Genomic DNA, 17941 nt, shown 5'->3' on the forward strand with positions numbered 1-17941 from the left:
AGCAACTCAGGCATGCGACGGGCGAACCCGTGGGGGCCCTGAGGCACTGCTTTACTGAGACAAGATTGCTAGACCCTAAAATCTTCCTGTTCAAGAAGTGGTTCTTAGTGCATTTACCAACTCATGGAGCACCACCATGATCGAATATTAAAACATCTTCGTTTCACGGAATAAACCCAGTACTCGAGCGGCAGCCTCCCTGGCCCCAAGCAGCCACGGTGCCATTTCTGTCTCCACGGATGTGCCTGTCGCAGACTTCCCGTGTACACGCACCGCCCAGTGTTTGGTCCTCCGTGTCTAGCCCCTCCAGTTCCCTGCGGGCTGTTGATTTTGAATATCTGTCCATGTGTCCGTTGGCCATTGCATCTCTTGGAGAAATGTCCAGTCAGATCCCCCCGCCTTACTTGCCTTTTTATTATTGGTTGTGGTGGCTGGTCTATCCCAGGTAACAATCCCTCGGCAAGCATGACTCGCAAGAACCTTGTGGGGCATCCCTGGGGGCCGTGCAGGCGAAGCCTTGGCCTCCAGTTCACCTGCGTCTTGGCAGGATGTCCTGTGATTCCCCGGGGAGGCCAGATCCCACCCGCCTCCCAACCTCCTCCAGAGGGAAGGGGTGTATGTTCTCGGCCAGCTGACAGGCCAGGGCTGCGGGCCCAGGGCGCGGGCCGAGCGGTCCTGCTGCGACCCACGTGTGAACACGGCTTCCGCGGAAGCTAAGTGCGCCTGGGTCTAGTCCTGGGGGTGCACTTTCAGAAGCTGCCGAGAGCTGCCTGCTCCTTACGCTGCCTGCTGTGAAACTAGATGTTGGGCGTCTTAGAATCAGGGCCCCCGCCCCCTCCTGCCGCAGACCTCTCTGTCGCCCCGCCCCGGGAGAGGCCGTGACTCATCTCAGAGCTTCCTGTGGCCTGACTTCCGCTGGTGTGCGTCGCCCGGACGCTGCGGTTGCTGTTTGGTTTACAGTAGGCGGGGTTAAGAAATTGCTTAAGAGGCCAAGTCTGTTTTCATTGCTGAGCCTGCAGAGACCCAGACTCCCTTCGTATTACTTCCGGCGGGCTGGACACGCCGACGCTGCGTGGCCTGTCAGGCGCGCAGCTGTCGGCATCAGCACCGCGGCGGACAGGCGCGCCCGGCGTCCCGTCCGCTGCCTTCCCTCTGCCTTCTGAGCGGAGTCCAGCCCACTCAGGGTCTGCACGCCTGTGCCTCTGCCCGCCGTGGGCTCCCCAGTGGCTGATCCGAAACTGTCTGTCTTGCCTGGAGGCTCTTTGGCCGCCGTGACCTCAGGGGGCACCCTCCATGGGCGCCGCTGAGGCCTGATCGGCGATCACGAGGCCCCCAACGTCGCTCTGTCCCTTGCTCTGTGACCTGTTCAGGGACTCAGGGAGCTGCCACGGCCCCTGGGGGCTGTCGCCCCTGTTTCTCTCCTCAGGGGCCAGCACCAAGGCTTGCTCTCTCCTTTGGGGCTGAGTCAGTTGGTACGAGGCTCCTCCCAGAGGAGCTTGTGTTGCGGGGGCGAGTCCTGCTGGAGGGACTGGGCTTGCTTCCTGACCTCGTCCCAGGAGCAGGAATTGTGCCCCGGCCTGTACGGTTAGGGCAGCACCAAGGAGTTGTATTCGAGGCGTCCAGTGATCACACTAAAACCGGCCTGTGCCCAGGAGGGAACCGGCCTTGAGAAACCTCCTTCTGAGCCGGGGCTGCCTGTGTGGGGGGAGGGGGCAGAGCCCTGAGCCGGGGTTCCCTGTCTGGGGGGCCCAGGCCCCACCCTGAGCCGGGGCTGCCCGTTTGGGTCCCAGGCCCCACCCTGAGCCAGGGCTGCCTGTCTGGGGGCCCAGACCCCGCCCTGAGCCGGGGCTGCTCGTCTGGGGGTCCCGGCCCCGCCCTGAGCCAGGGCTGCCTGTCTGGGGGCCCAGACCCCGCCCTGAGCCGGGGCTGCCCGTCTGGGTCCCAGGCCCCGCCCTGAGCCAGGGCTGCCTGTCTGGGGGCCCAGACCCCGCCCTGAGCCGGGGCTGCTCGTCTGGGGGTCCCGGCCCCGCCCTGAGCCAGGGCTGCCTGTCTGGGGGCCCAGACCCCGCCCTGAGCCGGGGCTGCTCGTCTGGGGGTCCCGGCCCCGCCCCGAGCCGGGGCTGCCTGTTTGGGGGCCCAGGCCCCGCCCTGCCACCCGAGGCTGCGCCGTAGTCTCTCGTCCACGGCTTCCGTGTCCTGGGCTCTCAGGGCTGACAGCAGTTAGCCCAGCTGAGTGTTCTAGAAGGCTCTCCTGGGCGGCAGTGTTCCCTGAACGTCCGGGGCACAGCACTCAGAATAGCGCAGAGATGGGTCAGACGCAGGTCGTCTGCGTTCCAGGAGGTCTCGTTCATGCGACTGTGTGGGGGCCGAGAGACGCTCTGGTCTGAGCTCACAGTTTCACGTTCTCTCTTTAGAGACCTTTCCCCAAACCCTAGGATCGCTCACTGTCGTTTCTCTTTGGAAGCCTTAGGGCTTTGCTGTCGCTTTTTATGTTTAAATGGGCCTGCTGCGTCATTTCCACTGACAGTCTGCGCCCAGTGGGGGTGCAGGTGGCTCTTCCTTGAAGAGCTGGGAGGTGGGGGGAAGCACAGGTTCCTGAATGGGTGCGGCAGGGGTGGAGGTGGGGAGTAGGGATCGACCTTGCAAGTGGGTCCAGCTGCCCCCCTCTGGCCCCCACAGACCAGCATGGAAGCCAACCCTGGGAAGACCCTGCCCCCGGGCCCCGCCCACACTGACGGCTCTGTTTCCCACCCGCAGTGTGCCGGGGAGGAGGACTGGGTGGACAGCCGGACGGTCTACGTGGGCCACCGGGAGCCCCCGCCGGGCGCCGAGGCCTACATCCCCCAGAGGTACCCAGACAACAGGATCGTCTCCTCCAAGGTGAGTGTCCACCCGGGACTCCCCCGCGCAGCTCCTCAGGCACTCAGAACTCCCTGAAGCTGGGACCACCCGCCCCTGAGTGGCCAGGCTGCACGCTCATCGCCGCACCCCCTGGTCACCCCCCCAGAACATTGTTGGGGTGTCACAGCACGTCCTCCTCACTTCGCTGTGCTGATTGGTCGTGGTCCAGAGGAGGCCCTCGGACGGGGACCTGGGACCTGAGTCCATAGCGCTGGACCTCTGTGGATTCAGACCGGGTGACGCACTGTGTCGTCTGTGAGTCTCTTTTCTACCTTGAGACCATTTTGAAGCAAATCCTAAACGACGTACAACTTCCGTCTATAAATATTTCAGCAGATAAAAGATGGGGTTTTGAGTAGAAACTCTTCCCACTAATGTGACTTTGCACTGAGTAGTTTGTTAGAGGTGTGGAAGTGTTCTGACTTCCTGGGTGGTAAGTGTGCTGGTCTGGGTCCTGGAGACAGGGTGGGCTTCACCGGATGGAGCCTGGAGGGCAATCCCACTTTGGGATCGGGATCTCTTGGAAGGGAGCATATAAAGACTGAAAGATCATTCTAGGTTGGTCACAGAATCACAAAAACGAGATACAGATGCTGTGGTGTAGCATGTCTTGTTTCTTTTAATAGGTCCTTTTCAAAGTTAGGGAAAATAATTTCCTTATGCCCAAGAACGCTGGACTGGGTAGCCTTTCCCTTCTCCAGGGGATCTTCCTGACCCAGGAATGAAACCAGGGTCTCCTGCATTGCAGGCGGATTCTTTACCAGCTGAGCTGCTGGGGAAGCCCTCCTTACGGCCCACTTAAGACAAAATACATCTCTCTCAAACACTTTCAAAGACTGATTTGTTTGTGCTTTTTCTCAAGTTATAGAATCTCAACGACCCTGTCATTTCTGAGACCAGTTTGGGCTCGAACTTCAGTCCTCACCACATTCCTTTAAGGCACAGGCTGTTCTTTTATCTTTCTTTTGGTCTCGCTGTGCGGCATGTGGGATCTTTGATCTCCAGCCAGGGATTGAACCCACGCTCCCTGCAGTGAGAGCTCCAAGTCCTAACCGCTGGACCGTCAGAGTAGTCCTTGACACAGGCTGCTCTTTTAATCATGTTACAGACAGAAAGGGTAGAACTCAGGCATTTTAGCAGTGAAACTCTTCTTGAGCTACCTTGCATTACCTTGAATTATCTGGGACTAGGTAGTTCAAATACGCTGCTTCGGAGTCCGTGTTCTGTGTTGGCAGTTTCTCTGTACGGTCAACAAGTTGATAAAAAGTCTACAAACACTCTCAGCTTTGTTTTGTATCAAAAACTAGTCATCTTTCCTTTTAAGTCCAGGGCGGCCTGTCATGTGGCAGAATAATACCGTGCAGAGGAAAGTGTGACCCGAATGACCCCGTTCTGGTTTTCTTTCCTGCAGTACACGTTCTGGAACTTCATACCCAAGAACTTATTTGAGCAATTCAGAAGAATAGCCAACTTTTATTTTCTTATCATATTTCTGGTACAGGTAAGGCTGGCCACCTCTTCCTGTTGCCCCAAATGTAAATATGAATAAGTGACATTTATTCTTGGATGATGGACTGGTTTGCTGATAAAGAGGAGCATGGGCTTGGTGCCCCTTTATCTACGGACCCGTCACCTTCTTTCTTCAAGAGCAAGCGTGTTGGTTCGGAGAGACCCGTTCACTAGAACATGGGTGTGAGCCAGTCCGGCTGCCTTCTGCCCTCATCCTCCAGTCCTGGTGGGAGGCCAGGAGCTTCCTAACCTTTAGGGGGACGTCCTCGCTAAGCTCCACGTTATCCCACTTATCCACTCCCCACATCACGACCTTGTTGTTCAGTCACCAGGTCGTGTCCGACTCTTTGCGACCCCGAAAACTGTAGCACGTGAGGCTTCCCTGTCCTTCACTATCTCCCTAAATCACGTGGATGCTCCTAAAAAATACATTAAAAGGAAGCGAGTTAAGGAAAGTGGAAACCTCAGTGAGATGTGGATAAGGAAACAGGCCCGGTGTGCTTTCAGATCGGCAGCATGTCTCAGTCAGACAGAATACAGTGGAAGGACTTTAAAAAGTTTCCCCCACAGTAATTTGTGTAAATAATGCAGTTAAAGTGTGGCCCCAGAAGCAGAGGGTGAATTGAAATGACACGTGCGCTGGCATTAGCCAGTGTCTTTGCTGCTGCTGACATTCTGTGTAACAAGGAGAGCTTGCCTCGGTTTTCTAATAAAGTAGGACGGTTCACCTGGTATCGTTTATCTCCAGTGGTGGGATAGAATGGGGTGACACCCAAGTGAGTTAGCATCAGTCAGAGTGGATGCTGGGAGGTGTCCAGGGCCAAGCAGTCCATCTAAAGCCCGTCAGAAGGGTTTCCGAAGCTGACTCACCCAGCCTCTGTTCCCCGCAGCTGATTATCGACACGCCCACGAGTCCGGTGACGAGCGGTCTCCCGCTGTTCTTCGTCATCACGGTCACGGCCATCAAGCAGGTGAGCTTTGCAGACGCAAGTGGATGGAGAGGAGGAGGGTCCCACAGAGGCTCTGCTACGGGGGCTGCGTGTCGTCCAAAGCAGAGTCTGCTGACTTGTTTCAACCAGTTCACGGGACGCTCGGCTCCCCTCTGAAAGTTCACATTTGTAACTGGTTTAGATGGATTCTTGAGTTAAAACAAGGCAGGTTGTGTAATTCAGTGCTCATTTGCTGCCCTGAGAGTTTGAGGAGGAACCTGTCGTCTTCACGTTGAACCGCGTGCAGCTGGCCCCTGAGTTGCCTGCCCGCTGCGTCCCCCGCTGCCCAGACCCCGAGGAGTCGCTCCTGCAGAGGGTCTGAGCGTGGCCCCACACGTCGCTCAGCCGCGAGGAGTCGCTCCTGCAGAGGGTCTGAACGTGGCCCCACACGTCGCTCAGCCGCGTGACTCCTCACTCAGTGTGGAGCCTGCCATCCTCTGCAGCCCTGACTGATGAGCCAGTGACTGATGGGAGAGCAGTTTGCCTGCTATTCCCGTGATCTGTTCACTGGTGGTTAGTGCTTAACCATCAGCGCTGTTCGGTTCCCACCATTTGGAAGAAAGCCGCGAGCCTCACTGTCCAGCCCCCTCCTCCAGCCCCGGCTCCTGGCAACCGCCAGTCCACTCTCGGCCTACCCTGGGCGTTCTGTGCTAACAGAATCTTACCTTGGTGGCCTTCTGCGCCTGGCTTATTCACTGAGCATGTTCTCAAGGTTTATCCACTTGTAACGTGTATCAGTGATTCACTCGTAGATGGACAATGCTCCACTGTGCAGACGGACCCCGTTTTATTTATCCAGCACCCGCTGATGGATATCTGGGTGCTTCTGCTATTCCGGCTCTTCTGGAGAACACTGCCCCGAGCAGTCACGTGGAAGCTTTGTGTGGACATAGCTTTTCCGTTCCCCTGCGTGCATGCAGAGGAAGAGAGTTACTCTAATGTTGAAAGCATTTTCCAAAGTGGCCGCGGCATTTGACCTTCCCACCAGCTATGCCTGAGTTTGCAGCTTCTCCACGGTCCTGCTGAGGCTTGTTGCCCATCTGCCTTGTGTACGCTCATCCTAGTGGACGTGAAGTGGTAGCCACTGTGGTTTTGCATTTCCTTCGTAAATAACGATGCTGGGCATCTTTTCATGAGCTTATTGGCCTTTTGTAAATTTTCTTTCGAGAAATACCTTCAAGTCACTGGCCCATTTTTAAACTGGATTGTGTCTTATCCCTGAGACAGTTTGTGTATTCCAGATACAGGTCCCTTAGATGCAGGTATCTCCTGCATACTTCTGAGCACGATGATGTTTGCCCTGAAATGATTCCTGAAAGGCAGCATCTGAATTCTTGGTGGTCACGTTGCTGACAAAGCCGTGCTCTCTGTGTTAGTCTCTGAATAAGCACTGGAGGCGCGTCACAGGAGGCATGGTGCACGCGCTGCCCCGAGCGGTGGGCATTCACAGCAGAGCGACTCCCCCCGACCAACAGAACGTGAAGAGCCGAGTCTCAGGGCCACCTTCGTGAGTGTGAGGCCAGTGCCCTGCTGGCCTCCACGGTGAGAGCGTCTGGACTGGTCAGCGTTTGATCCAGAACGGGATCGGCATCGAAGGCTTCCCTTGGGATCATCTGGGTTTTGCTTTCCACTCGCCAGTGATCTGCACGTACAGATTTGAACGGCGATATGACTTGACCTGTTGCCCATGAAATTGGCTTTGAATGTGGAAGTCTGAAAAGCGGATGGAATGAGAATGTGGCCGAGCAGGCCGTCCACACACACTGATGGGGCGTGTCGGGCCATCTCGGGGACCGTGTGGGGGATCTGATGAGCCTGAGACGAGCCTGCAGGGACCCGTGTCATGAGTGGAGCCTGGTCTGTGCACTCGACACACCCTGTGTGAGCCCCTGAGGGCCAGGCCGGGGGCTGGAGACCCCAGTCCTGACCTGAGCGGGCTCTGCCCTGAGGCGTGGTGCCATCGAAGCCGAAAGACCGTAGCGCAGGGGGCGTCCCCATCCCTAAGGGGGAGCCCTGGAGCATCCTGCCCTGCGGCCATGCTCCTAGGGGTGGGGGGCTGTGCAGGTGCCCAGCAGAGGGCAGTGGCCGTGGCTCCCGGGGGTGAGACCTTCCTGACACCTCGGCCAGGACGTGGTGCCAGGCAGGTGGGGGCGTTGCCCTCTGCAGCCCGGGTCTGCCCTGGCTCTACCTGCGGCAACCGGCCGGCAGCCCTGAAGGGCTTGAGGAGGTGGAGGATTCGGGGCTGGGCCCTTCCGGGACCACCTGGCCCTCAGCGGCCTGCCAGCCCCCCCCCGCACGTCGCCCTGCAGTCCTCCGGGCTGAGTCCCGGCTCTGGGGCCGCCTGCCGCCCACCAGCGTCCCCCTCAGCCCTGCTGGGCGTCCTGGCCCCGCTCCACGTGGAGAGCCCCTTCCCCGGGGACCGCCGCCCGGCCTCCCCCGGGCGCGGAGCTGGCCTTGAGCGTGGCCGCCCGGCCGGAGCAGGCGAGGGCTCACGGGCATCTCTCCTGGGTCCCGCAGGGCTACGAGGACTGGCTGCGCCACAAGGCGGACAACGCCATGAACCAGTGCCCCGTGCACTTCGTGCAGCACGGCCGGCTGGTGCGGAAGCAGAGCCGGAAGCTCCGGGTGAGTGCCCGCGGCCCGCGGCCGTCGTCCCTTTGGCAAAGCTTCTGTCGGAGGTTGCTTTAGTCGCTGGGTGCAGACCGCCCCTTCCCCAAGCGCTGCTCCCTTCGGGCACGCTCCTACCACCGTTTCCAGCCTCTTTTCTCCTGTGGGTCAATTTTTAACGCTGTAATCGACTATAGAGCAGGTTTAGGGTCTCAGCGACCTGGGCGGTAGGTTGCTCCCCCTCAAGGACATGTCTTTACGTAGATGGAGTTACATAGCCTGTACCTGCCGGACTGGCTTTCCTCTCACAGTCGAATTCCCTTGGGGCGCGCCGAGGGTGGGCATCTGGACACCTTTCTTTCCTTGGAGAGTCCGTGGGGGTGGACCGGGGCGGGGCCATGACAAATAAAGCTGCTGTGAGCATCTGTGTAGAGGTTTTTTATGTGAATATAGTTTCCATTTCTCTGGGTCGTCATGGGAAACCCCTTCTTAGTTGAGCAGGAGCAGCCCAGCCGCGCCCCGGGGAGCCTGCCCTGCCTGTGTGTCCCCGCCAGCTCTGTGTCAGCATCCCCAGCCGCGCCCCGGGGAGCCTGCCCTGCCTGTCCGTCTCCACCAGCTCTGTGTCTCAGCATCCCCAGCCGCGCCCCGGGGAGCCTGCCCTGCCTGTGTGTCCCCGCCAGCTCTGTCTCAGCATCCCCAGCCGCGCCCCGGAGAGCCTGCCCTGCCTGTCCGTCCCCGCCAGCTCTGTCTCAGCATCCCCAGCCGCGCTTGGCGCTGTCACTGCTTCTTGCCTCTGTGGTCTGACCTCCGTGTGGTCTAAGTGTGCGCCTCCCTGGTGGCCGGCAAGCGGCTCGCGGCTGCCTGCCTGCCTTCAGGACATCTTCCTGAGACATCTCTTCCTGCGGCTGTTGCCTCTGTTCATTCCGTCGGTCAGGTCCAGCTCTTCGTGATCCCGTGGGCTGCAGCGCACCAAGCTCCCGTCCTTCACTATCCCAGCAGATGTTCCTTCTGCCCGGAACTTCTTTTTCTCTGGGGTGTCAGTCACTTCAGTTCAGTCGCTCAGTCGTGTCCGACTCTTTGCGACCCCATGAATTGCAGCACGCCAGGGCCTCCCTGTCCATCACCAACTCCCGGAGTCCACCCAAACCCATGTCCACTGAGTCGGTGATGCCATCCAGCCATCTCATCCTCTGTCGTCCCCTTCTCCTCCTGCCCTCAATCTTCCCCAGCAGCAGGGTCTTTTCCAGTGAGTCAGCTCTTCGCGTCAGGTGGCCAAAGTATTGGAGCTTCAGCTTCAGCATCAGTCCTTCCAGTGAATATTCAGGGTTGATTTCCTTTAGGATGGACTGGTTTAGGATTTGTGGCCCTTGCCCGCTTCCTGCTTGGTTCACTGAGGGTTTTTACTGTGGAATGTTGAGAGTTCACATATTCCGGACGCTCGTCGTCTGCCAGAAATACCTTAGCGGGGCATTGCACTGAGCAGAAGCTCTTCATTTTGATGAAGAGCTGACTCCAGCTCACTGGCTTTTCCTTATATGGATGGTGGTTTTAGCGTCGAGTTAAGAACTCTTGGCCAAGGCCTGGTGGCCAAACACTTTCTCCTGTTTTTTTTTTTTTTTTCTTAAAGTTTTTATAGTTTTAGATTACGTTCCTTGTCGATTCTGTGCTACTTTTTCGTGGAAGTCCTTTTTGCCCAGAACTGCCCGAGCGCTCCAGCCTTGTCTGTGGGGAAGGCTGTCCCTCCTCCATCGAGTCCCTCCTCCACCTTTGTCTAAAGCCCGTTAAGCCCATTCTGTCGCGATGGTCTGTGCCGGTCTTCTGCTGGAACCACACAGTCCTCTTCACTGTGGCCACGTCCCCGGCCTCACGTCCACGGGCTGACCACTCACCTCATCCTCCTGGATGGAGTTCAAACATTGCAAAATATTTCTATCTTAGCAAAATAGAATGTTGCAGAACATTCTGTCAGCATGCCCTGTGGAGTGTCCAGGGTCTGAGCGTCCAGGGTCTGAGCGTGAGCGTCCAGGGTCTGAACGTCCAGGGTCTGAGCGTGAGCGTCCAGGGTCTGAGCTTCCAGTGGTGCGTCGACCTCCCTGGTCTCGCCTGGGTTCGGGCCACACGCCCCGGAAGCGGCTCTTTTCAGCCGCGTCATCCACACGCTTTCCTGCTGGTGATGCTGTGCGGCGTCCGTGGGAGCCCCCGCCCGGGGCCCGCCCCGGTCCACAGCGCTGCCTGTCGTCTGCTCTGCCCGCCCCGGGCCACAGCGCTGCCTGTCGTCTGCTCTGCCCGCCCCGGTCCACAGCGCTGCCTGTCGTCTGCTCTGCCCGCCCCGGTCCACAGCGCTGCCTGTCGTCTGCTCTGCCTGCCCCGGTCCACAGCGCTGCCTGTCGTCTGTTCTGCAGGTCGGGGACATTGTCCTGGTCAAGGAGGACGAGACCTTCCCCTGTGACCTGATCTTCCTGTCCAGCAGCCGTGCGGACGGGACCTGCCACGTGACCACCGCCAGCCTGGATGGGGAGTCCAGCCACAAAGTAACGCGCCTGCTCTCTGCCCGTGGGACCCCCTCCTTCCCCCGGGATCCCTGCTCCTGTGGCCGGAAGCTGCGCGGGGAGTGAGGCTCTGCATTCTTTGACACCCCCCGCCCCCCGGGAGCTGTGCTCCTGTGGCCAGAAGCTACATGGGGCGTGAGGCTCTGCGTTCCGGGAGACCAAGGACTGTTTCCTCTTTGCGTCTCCTCTATCCCCACTTTTCTTCTTCCCGCCCCAGTGCCCTAACCCTCAGCCTCTCCAGGTAACAGAAGCAAGTCCATGTTCCTTTTTAGCTGCTGCTTAGCAAGGGCACCCAGTTAAGGATGTAAGGAAGAAATTGTTAGAATTTGGAGGTTTTCATTTTACCTGTCAAAATCAATGACTTCATTAGACTGGAACTGTATGAAAAGTGAGTCTCGATTTTGCCCACTTACTACTTCTTCAATGAGCATCTTTTTGTTAAAGTATCTTAGTAAGGATTTTCAGAAATTATGATTCATTTCTTACACTCAGTGTGGAGTTCTATACTGGCAGCTGGTACTGAACAATTTTAATTAATGATCACAAACGAAAAGCACATCGCTATTAATTTTAAGGTTTTCACTGTTTTGAAAACACGGATGCTTGCAGGGAGTTTCTGAAAGTGAGCCTGGCCCGTGGGTCCAGCATTTCTGAGGCTCTGGCTTCCGTGGACACAGGAGCTTCCCCGAGGGACAAGCCCTGAAGGGCACCCTGCTCCTCCCCTGTGGATTACCACAGTCTCGTCACATGAAGCCCGTGGGGTTTCCACACGCTCTCGCGTCTTCTACATCCCGAATCCCAGGGGAGGGAGCCTTGCCACACAGTCGTCTGTACGGAGAGCAGTTTTGGGTGGAGGTGCTTGGTGTTTAGTGGCTGCCGGAGCTTGAGGGGTCATGTCAGCTCCTCCCCAGCCCAGGTGAGCCGTCCGCACCCCCACCCACAGCGGGACGTCCCTGCCCAGACGGCCACCTTTCCCGGGAGCGGATGCTGTGAGCGTCCGGTGCACCACTGAGGTCAGGGTGAAGCCACGCCCGTCCACACGTGGCCCGTGGCAGACGTCTGTGTTTGGGCTCCTGGGCTTAGGGCACCAGAGCCGTCTCCTCGAGCAGAGGAGGGGCCCTGCACTGCTCACCTGCGGAGCTTTCCTGTCCATCAGATGTGGACAGAGCTCTCGTGAGGACAGTTTAGAAGCTCCCCAGCGCAGGACGCACCGGGGCCCTCACGCTAGCCGGAGGCTGTGATCACGCCCCCGTCATTCTGATTCCTCACCCGCTTGCCCGAGCTAACTCGTCAGGGTTGCGGAGGAGGTGGCATCCTCCCAAGCCAGCCCACCTGTCCACCGTTCTTGGTGCCCTAAGGGCCCATCTTCGCAAAATGGGGTCCCAGACCAGCAGCACCAGCAGCCCTGGGATCCGCTTAGAAACGTGGTTCTCGGGCGCCACCCAGACTGTCGGCCTCAGAGACTCTGGGGCAGGGCTGGGGCCATGGCCTCTAGTCTGGACAGATGAACCCAAATGTCTGCTTCTGGAGGAGAATTGGGTTAGTTGAGGACATTGGCTAAGGACACTTTGCTTGCGCCTCTCAGATGCAGGAATCACGTACGGTGGTACCTACAGTCGTGTAACCGTTTTACATCTGCAGACGCTGTCTCATATGTAGCCAGGCTTTGTACTCAGGCTTATTTATGTGCATAAGCACTTAAACCCCGGGGCTGCCCAGGACGGGGGGGACGGACTGCCCCAGGACGGGGCTCCCACCACGGGGAGATTATGTTGCTTGTTTGGCCTGTGACTCCCATGTCCTGTCTGTCTGCAGACCCATTATGCGGTTCAGGACACAAAGGGGTTCCATTCGGAGGAAGACATCGACAGTCTCCACGCAACCATTGAGTGCGAGCAGCCCCAGCCCGACCTCTACAAGTAAGCCAGCCTCCGCCCGGGGGCCCCCCGCCCCCCAGGGCCTGGCTCCTGGCTGGTTGGGGGTGAGTGTGTGTGCATCACCGCGAAGTCTAGCCCCCTTCCAACCTGTAGCTCTCTGTACAGATGCTTGAAAAGGCTTCATGGAATAAATGTGTTGAAGAAAAGTGAATTTTCTGTGCTTTGAGGAAGTGATTTTAAGGAATGTCATTTAAGTCATTGCAGCTGTGGGCTAATTAGGGCAAGTAAAAGCAGGGCGGGGAAAAAGCATGGTTGAGCCCCTCAGCCTTGTGTTCCCGGGAGGACCTCAGCCCTTCTTAGAGAGGGAGGTACGGGGTGGGGGCGGTCCAGGAGCCAGGGTCTCAGGTCCTGTCCCCCCCCCCCGCCCGCCCATCACCAAGGCAGTGACCTGACCCTCCCGCCCCCAGGTTCGTCGGCCGCATAAATGTTTACAACGATCAGAATGACCCTGTGGTGAGGTGAGTTCTCTGCTTCTTATGAAGGCTTGGGGGTTTCATGTCTATCGTTCAGTTAAACGTGGTTCTTTTCCTGATGTGAGCTGTTCGTGGTGGTTGTCCAGTGGGTTTGAGGGGGTCCTGGAGAAGGAAATGGCACCCCACTCCAGTATTCTTGCCTGGAGAATCCCATGGATGGAAGAGCCTGGTGGGCTACAGTCCACGGGGTCGCGAAGAGTCGGACACGACTGAGTGACTTCACTTTCACTTTCTGACTGGAGTCTGGGCTCTGTCCTGTGGCTGGTTTGAGGGGCTCCTTTCTGACCAGAGTCTGGGCCCTGTCCTTTAAGGGGTTTGAGGGGGTCCTTTCTGACTAGAGTCTGGGCCCTGTCCTTTAAGGGGTTTGAGGGGCTCCTTTCTGACCAGAGTCTGGGCTCTGTCCCGTGGCTGGTTTGAGGGGCTCCTTTCTGACCAGAGTCTGGGCTCTGTCCTGTGGCTGGTTTCTCTCGTGCATACGTCTGGATGTGTTAACACACTAACGACACCGTGGAGAATGTTCTCCCGAGAGTCTGCTGAGGGCCCCATCACAGCCGGGCAGGGCAGGATCCCCCCTCCTCAAGCAGGTGATGGGGAGGGTGCGGTTCCCCATTAGAAACAGCTTCCATAGCTGAACAGACTATGAGGCCGAATGGCTTCTGACTCGGAGGCCGTCAGATCGGCTGCGTGAATCTGCTCATGGTCGTCTCCAGGCACCTTCTTGCCCTGCACGTCGGGGACGTGCCTCCCGAGGGCCCGTTCCGGGTTCATGCCCACCAGGGATGGGGAACCTGCCACAGGGGGTGCACCGTGACCAGCCCAGGTCCCAGATGGGCGTCCACAGCCAGACCGCTGGCCGCTGGGAGCTGACTCAGCCCTGAGGCCTCGGACCCCGCTCAGCCCGGGCGTGGGTTCTGTGGCCTCCGCTTCCCAGGCCTGGGGATGTTTCACCCACACGAGGTGTCGGGGTCTACACTGAGGGGACTGCCTTTGAAGTCGCTCCTTTTCCACAAACCCCGCTGGCCAGAGATCATTTTTCTTCCAATTCAAACGTCTCCAGATTGCCAATGTTCTGGTGTCACTGTGTGTATTAAAGAAAATGCTGGCCCGGAAGTAGAAAAGAGAATGGAAACCAGTGTCAGATGAGTAGCTGGGGGCTTCTCTCCTTGAGAGGCTCCAGGAGTTACTTGTTTTAAGGAAGCAGTTGGCACCCTCTTGGCATGTTTTCATCACCATTCTTCATCAGCAGGTTACCAAGTGCTTTCCAGAACCTATGCAGGCCTTGCCTCGGTCTTTCTTCAATACATATGGTTCTCGAAGTGAATGGCTGGTTAGTGAGGAGAAACAGCCTGTACTCCTGCGCCTCGGGAGGGTTAGTCTGTATCTGAAGGAGGGTGGGCAGATCCAGCTGGCTGCACAGCAGCAGCGGTGAATCTGGAGCACTCAGCGCTGCCGCTTTCCCTTATTCGATATTTATGCAGAGTTGACGGCTGAGTCTCTTGAGAGAGAGTCACTGTTACTGTATTTTGATGCTTTTTCTAGTTTCGCTTTTTTCAGTGTTTATACTAAAGTCCGCAGACTTTTAATATTTGGATGTTTAAAGATGTTTATAAATTTGTGGCGTGGGCAGGTATGAATTGTATATCCAAGTTCTGGATCCTTTCTGAGTGATGTTTCTTCATCCTCCGGTCCAAACCAGGAGCAAAGTACTTTTTAAAGTAAGTTATTTTTAGACTCCACAGAGACACTGTATAAAGGGCCGTTTGTTCCCATAAACACCTTGGACGTGAGCTGTCGTGTTTGCCGACGGAGGCTGACAGTGCTTGAAACAGAGATGGACAGCACGTGTGCCCCAGGGCGCCCCGTCCCACGTGGCTGTCCGGCTGGGGGCCATGCCCCGAGGCCACGGACACCCCTGGGCAGACCACTGGGGCCAGGGTGCCCCAGCCAGCGTGCCCAGCTGGGCAGTGCCTCCTTCTCGTCTTCTCCCTGATGTGGTCCTGAGCCAGGCCGGCTGAGTACACGGGACGCGTTTAAGTTTATAGTGTTCCGTAAGTCCTCAGCCTCCCTTGGTGAAGGGAGATCAAACGTTGACTGAACGGAAAGCGAACTCTAGCAGATTTTCCCCTTTACCCCAAACCCCTTTACTCTGCAGAGAAAATCAGGAGAACATTGATTGCCTGTGGCGAAGTCAGTCAGTCTGAATCTGCTTCTTATTCCCCTTCTGCTCTTGGGAAATGAGAAAAGTGATTACTCGGTCAACAGAGCGGGGCACTGGCCCCGAACCCCTAAAGCAGAGAGCTTGTCGGCTGTTCAGGTGACTCGACTCACTGTTGAGTCCCAAGTGCTTGTTTCCACACGGGTGGTTTCCAACTTCCTCGGCTGCCCCAGCACAGCAGTGCGTGGGCCACAGCAGACGCGCAGGCCAGCTGCGTCCAGGGCCTGGGGCCTGGCTGCGTGCTTGTGGGTGCCTCGCTGAGCCGTCAGCACCCTCTGAAAGCCAGACTGCGGTAATGTGTGTGACACTCCCCCAGGATGGGCTAGAAACAGCTCAGTGAGTCGCGGGCACCGCTTGGCATCCCCCACGCAGCCGGCCTCAGATGTGAAGCTTGCTGGGCGGGTTTCTGGGCTGGTCCGTGGGGTGGCGCTTCTGGGAGGGGCCCTGGTGCTGCCAGTGGTGAGACCCTCGCTGTCTCTAATGGAGTGGTGGCAAAGCCTCGGGGGCCGCCCAGTGGGGCCAGGGCCCTGATGGGGCTGACTGTGGCACTCTCCCAGCAGACGGTTCTTACTGTCCCCAGGGAAAGAGTGCCTGCCTTTCCTGGGGCTCGGCTAGAGTTCGTAGTCCAGATACAGGCGGACCTGCACTGAGATGGCCTCCTCGTGAAATGCGGTGTCGAGCCGGGGAGCTCCTTCTCCAGTGTCCTGTTTCTGATCGCCCGTCTCTTTGCAGGCCTTTAGGGTCGGAAAACCTGCTTCTTAGAGGAGCCACGCTAAAGAACACTGAGAAAATCTTCGGTAAATGTTTTAAGTAGTGAATTATTAACAATAGCTGCTAAAGCTAAGGGCCCGTCAGCAGGTAAAATCCGTGGAGGTGCCCTGAAAGTGTCTCTTTGTGCTTTGAGGTTCTGTGGGTTGATGGTGGTGAAAATTGTCCTCACTAAGAAAACCAGTCTCCACGCACGACCACAGCCCACAACAGGGACATGTCAGGGTGCTGCCTGCGTACTGAGAGCCTGCAGTCTGTGACCCAGACGTGAAGTCGTGCTTGTGGAAGAATTTGCACGCTGCGGCTCTGCAGGAGGTTCCTTTCATGGCTGTTTCTTTGTTAGTAGCTTCCATTTCCACTGGGTTAATTTTTATGTTTTAACTGATACACAAGTGATACTTTATGTTTTAACTGATACACAACTAATGCACTTGTGTCTTATTGTTGGGAAACCCAAATTACTAAAATCTGAACTTTTTTTTTTTTTTAAAGTACAGATTGCTCTCTATGTATGCAGGAGAAAAAAAGTCTCTGGTCTAAAGAATCTTTCTGTGTGACTTTTTCTGAACAGCTGGCTGGCCTAGAAAAGTGTAAAGTGTGATTTGCTTTGTCCAGAACCCGTCAGTGCCTCTGCACGTACCTTGCTGTGCAGAGAGAGACGCACAGCTGAGCTGTCGCTCCACCAGCCGCTCTCTGCTTTACAGGCGTTGCTATTTACACGGGCATGGAGACCAAGATGGCGCTGAACTACCAGTCCAAGTCCCAGAAGCGCTCTGCTGTTGAGAAGTAAGCTTGTGCATCCCATGGACTGAACCACGTAAAACGCCTACAGCCATACCGCCCTAGTGCACCCGACCTCATCGGAATCATCACAGATCCGTGACTTCACTGCCGCAAACCCCGGCAGCTGTGGAATCGGATTTCTCTTGGTCTGATCAGCAGCTCTTTCGTGAGGTCTGACAGACGGTTGGGCCGGTGATTTAGATCCTAGACCGACTACCTTACTTCGTGGGGCTGGAGATGCCTCGCACCCAGCCACCTCTGTAACTCCCACCTGAGTGTGGACACCTGGGTCCAGGTCAGCTGCCGATGCCCGTCAGGTCCTCCTGTGAGAAAGTTGAAATTAGGTCGCTTTTCTGATGTGGTTTCACTGAGGAAAGTGTGAGCAGAGCCAACAGCCTTCATTAAACAGTAAAATCCTTTTGATAATAAGTCAGGACAGAGTTGGGTTTGTGAGAAAATGCGGCCCAGGTGGCGTTGTCTTTGGCTCACAAAATACAGTGCGTCCCTAACCTGAGGTGAACGGCTGAGTGACCACGTGTTGTGAACTAAAGAGATACTGGCTCCTTAGTGATTTGGGGGTGACGGTCGGGGCACCATTGTCTGCTGCTGGGAAGTCAACCTCGAATTGGGGTCCTGGGTCTCTGCCCACCTGTGGCTGCTTCATCTGTGGAGTTGGGCCGTCGGCTCTTACTGAGGAAGGATGCTTAGTTTCCAGATGTCTGGATTGAGAAATAGGTCTCAGATACTGGAAAACCAGACCTCCTTCACAGGCTCCTGAGGACTGGCTAAGGACTCAGCGGTTTTCCTACTCAAGCCGTTTGCTCGCTCCCTCCTGCCTCCCTCCGGGTTGGGAACACACTGGTTGATGCTTCGTGGTAGAGGAGGTTGATTCCCGGGGGTTGTGTGAATGAAGAGCCCTAGACCACACAGAAGCCCCCTGAGCAGGGCGGCCGTGCCCTGCGCTCCTGTCCGCCAGGGCTCCCTGCCCCCAGCTCTGTCCCTGTGGCCCCAAACTCAGGCCAGCGCCCAGAGCGGCCTCAGATGCAGACGAGCTCGCCGTTTCCGCTTTGACAGTCAGTCGGGGGGCGGGGGGGGTCCCCGTGAAACCCTTTGCTGTGTTGCTCCTGTCTGCTTGCGTCGTGCTCACTCTGACGTCCGACGCCCAGCTCGGGGTTCCCGGGGGAGCAGGCGCTCAGTCTCCACGACCGTC

The 17941-nt window shown here is 57.3% G+C and overlaps 1 protein-coding gene across 1 annotated transcript in view; it reads left to right on the forward strand.

Moving 5' to 3' along the window:
* Nucleotides 1–2685: 2685 nt before the first annotated feature.
* The window catches only part of ATP11A (ATPase phospholipid transporting 11A), a 45772-nt gene continuing 30516 nt past the window's right edge, over nucleotides 2686–17941 (forward strand). Inside the window, exons 1-9 of the mRNA XM_068984381.1 lie at nucleotides 2686–2880; nucleotides 4313–4402; nucleotides 5301–5381; nucleotides 7917–8024; nucleotides 10409–10537; nucleotides 12371–12474; nucleotides 12900–12950; nucleotides 15913–15977; nucleotides 16653–16734. Coding sequence (XP_068840482.1) covers nucleotides 2686–2880; nucleotides 4313–4402; nucleotides 5301–5381; nucleotides 7917–8024; nucleotides 10409–10537; nucleotides 12371–12474; nucleotides 12900–12950; nucleotides 15913–15977; nucleotides 16653–16734 — 905 coding nt within the window. The remainder of the gene's footprint in view (nucleotides 2881–4312; nucleotides 4403–5300; nucleotides 5382–7916; nucleotides 8025–10408; nucleotides 10538–12370; nucleotides 12475–12899; nucleotides 12951–15912; nucleotides 15978–16652; nucleotides 16735–17941) is intronic.

The sequence above is a fragment of the Capricornis sumatraensis genome, chromosome 12, assembly GCF_032405125.1.
Source record: "Capricornis sumatraensis isolate serow.1 chromosome 12, serow.2, whole genome shotgun sequence".
Classification (NCBI taxonomy): domain Eukaryota; kingdom Metazoa; phylum Chordata; class Mammalia; order Artiodactyla; family Bovidae; genus Capricornis; species Capricornis sumatraensis.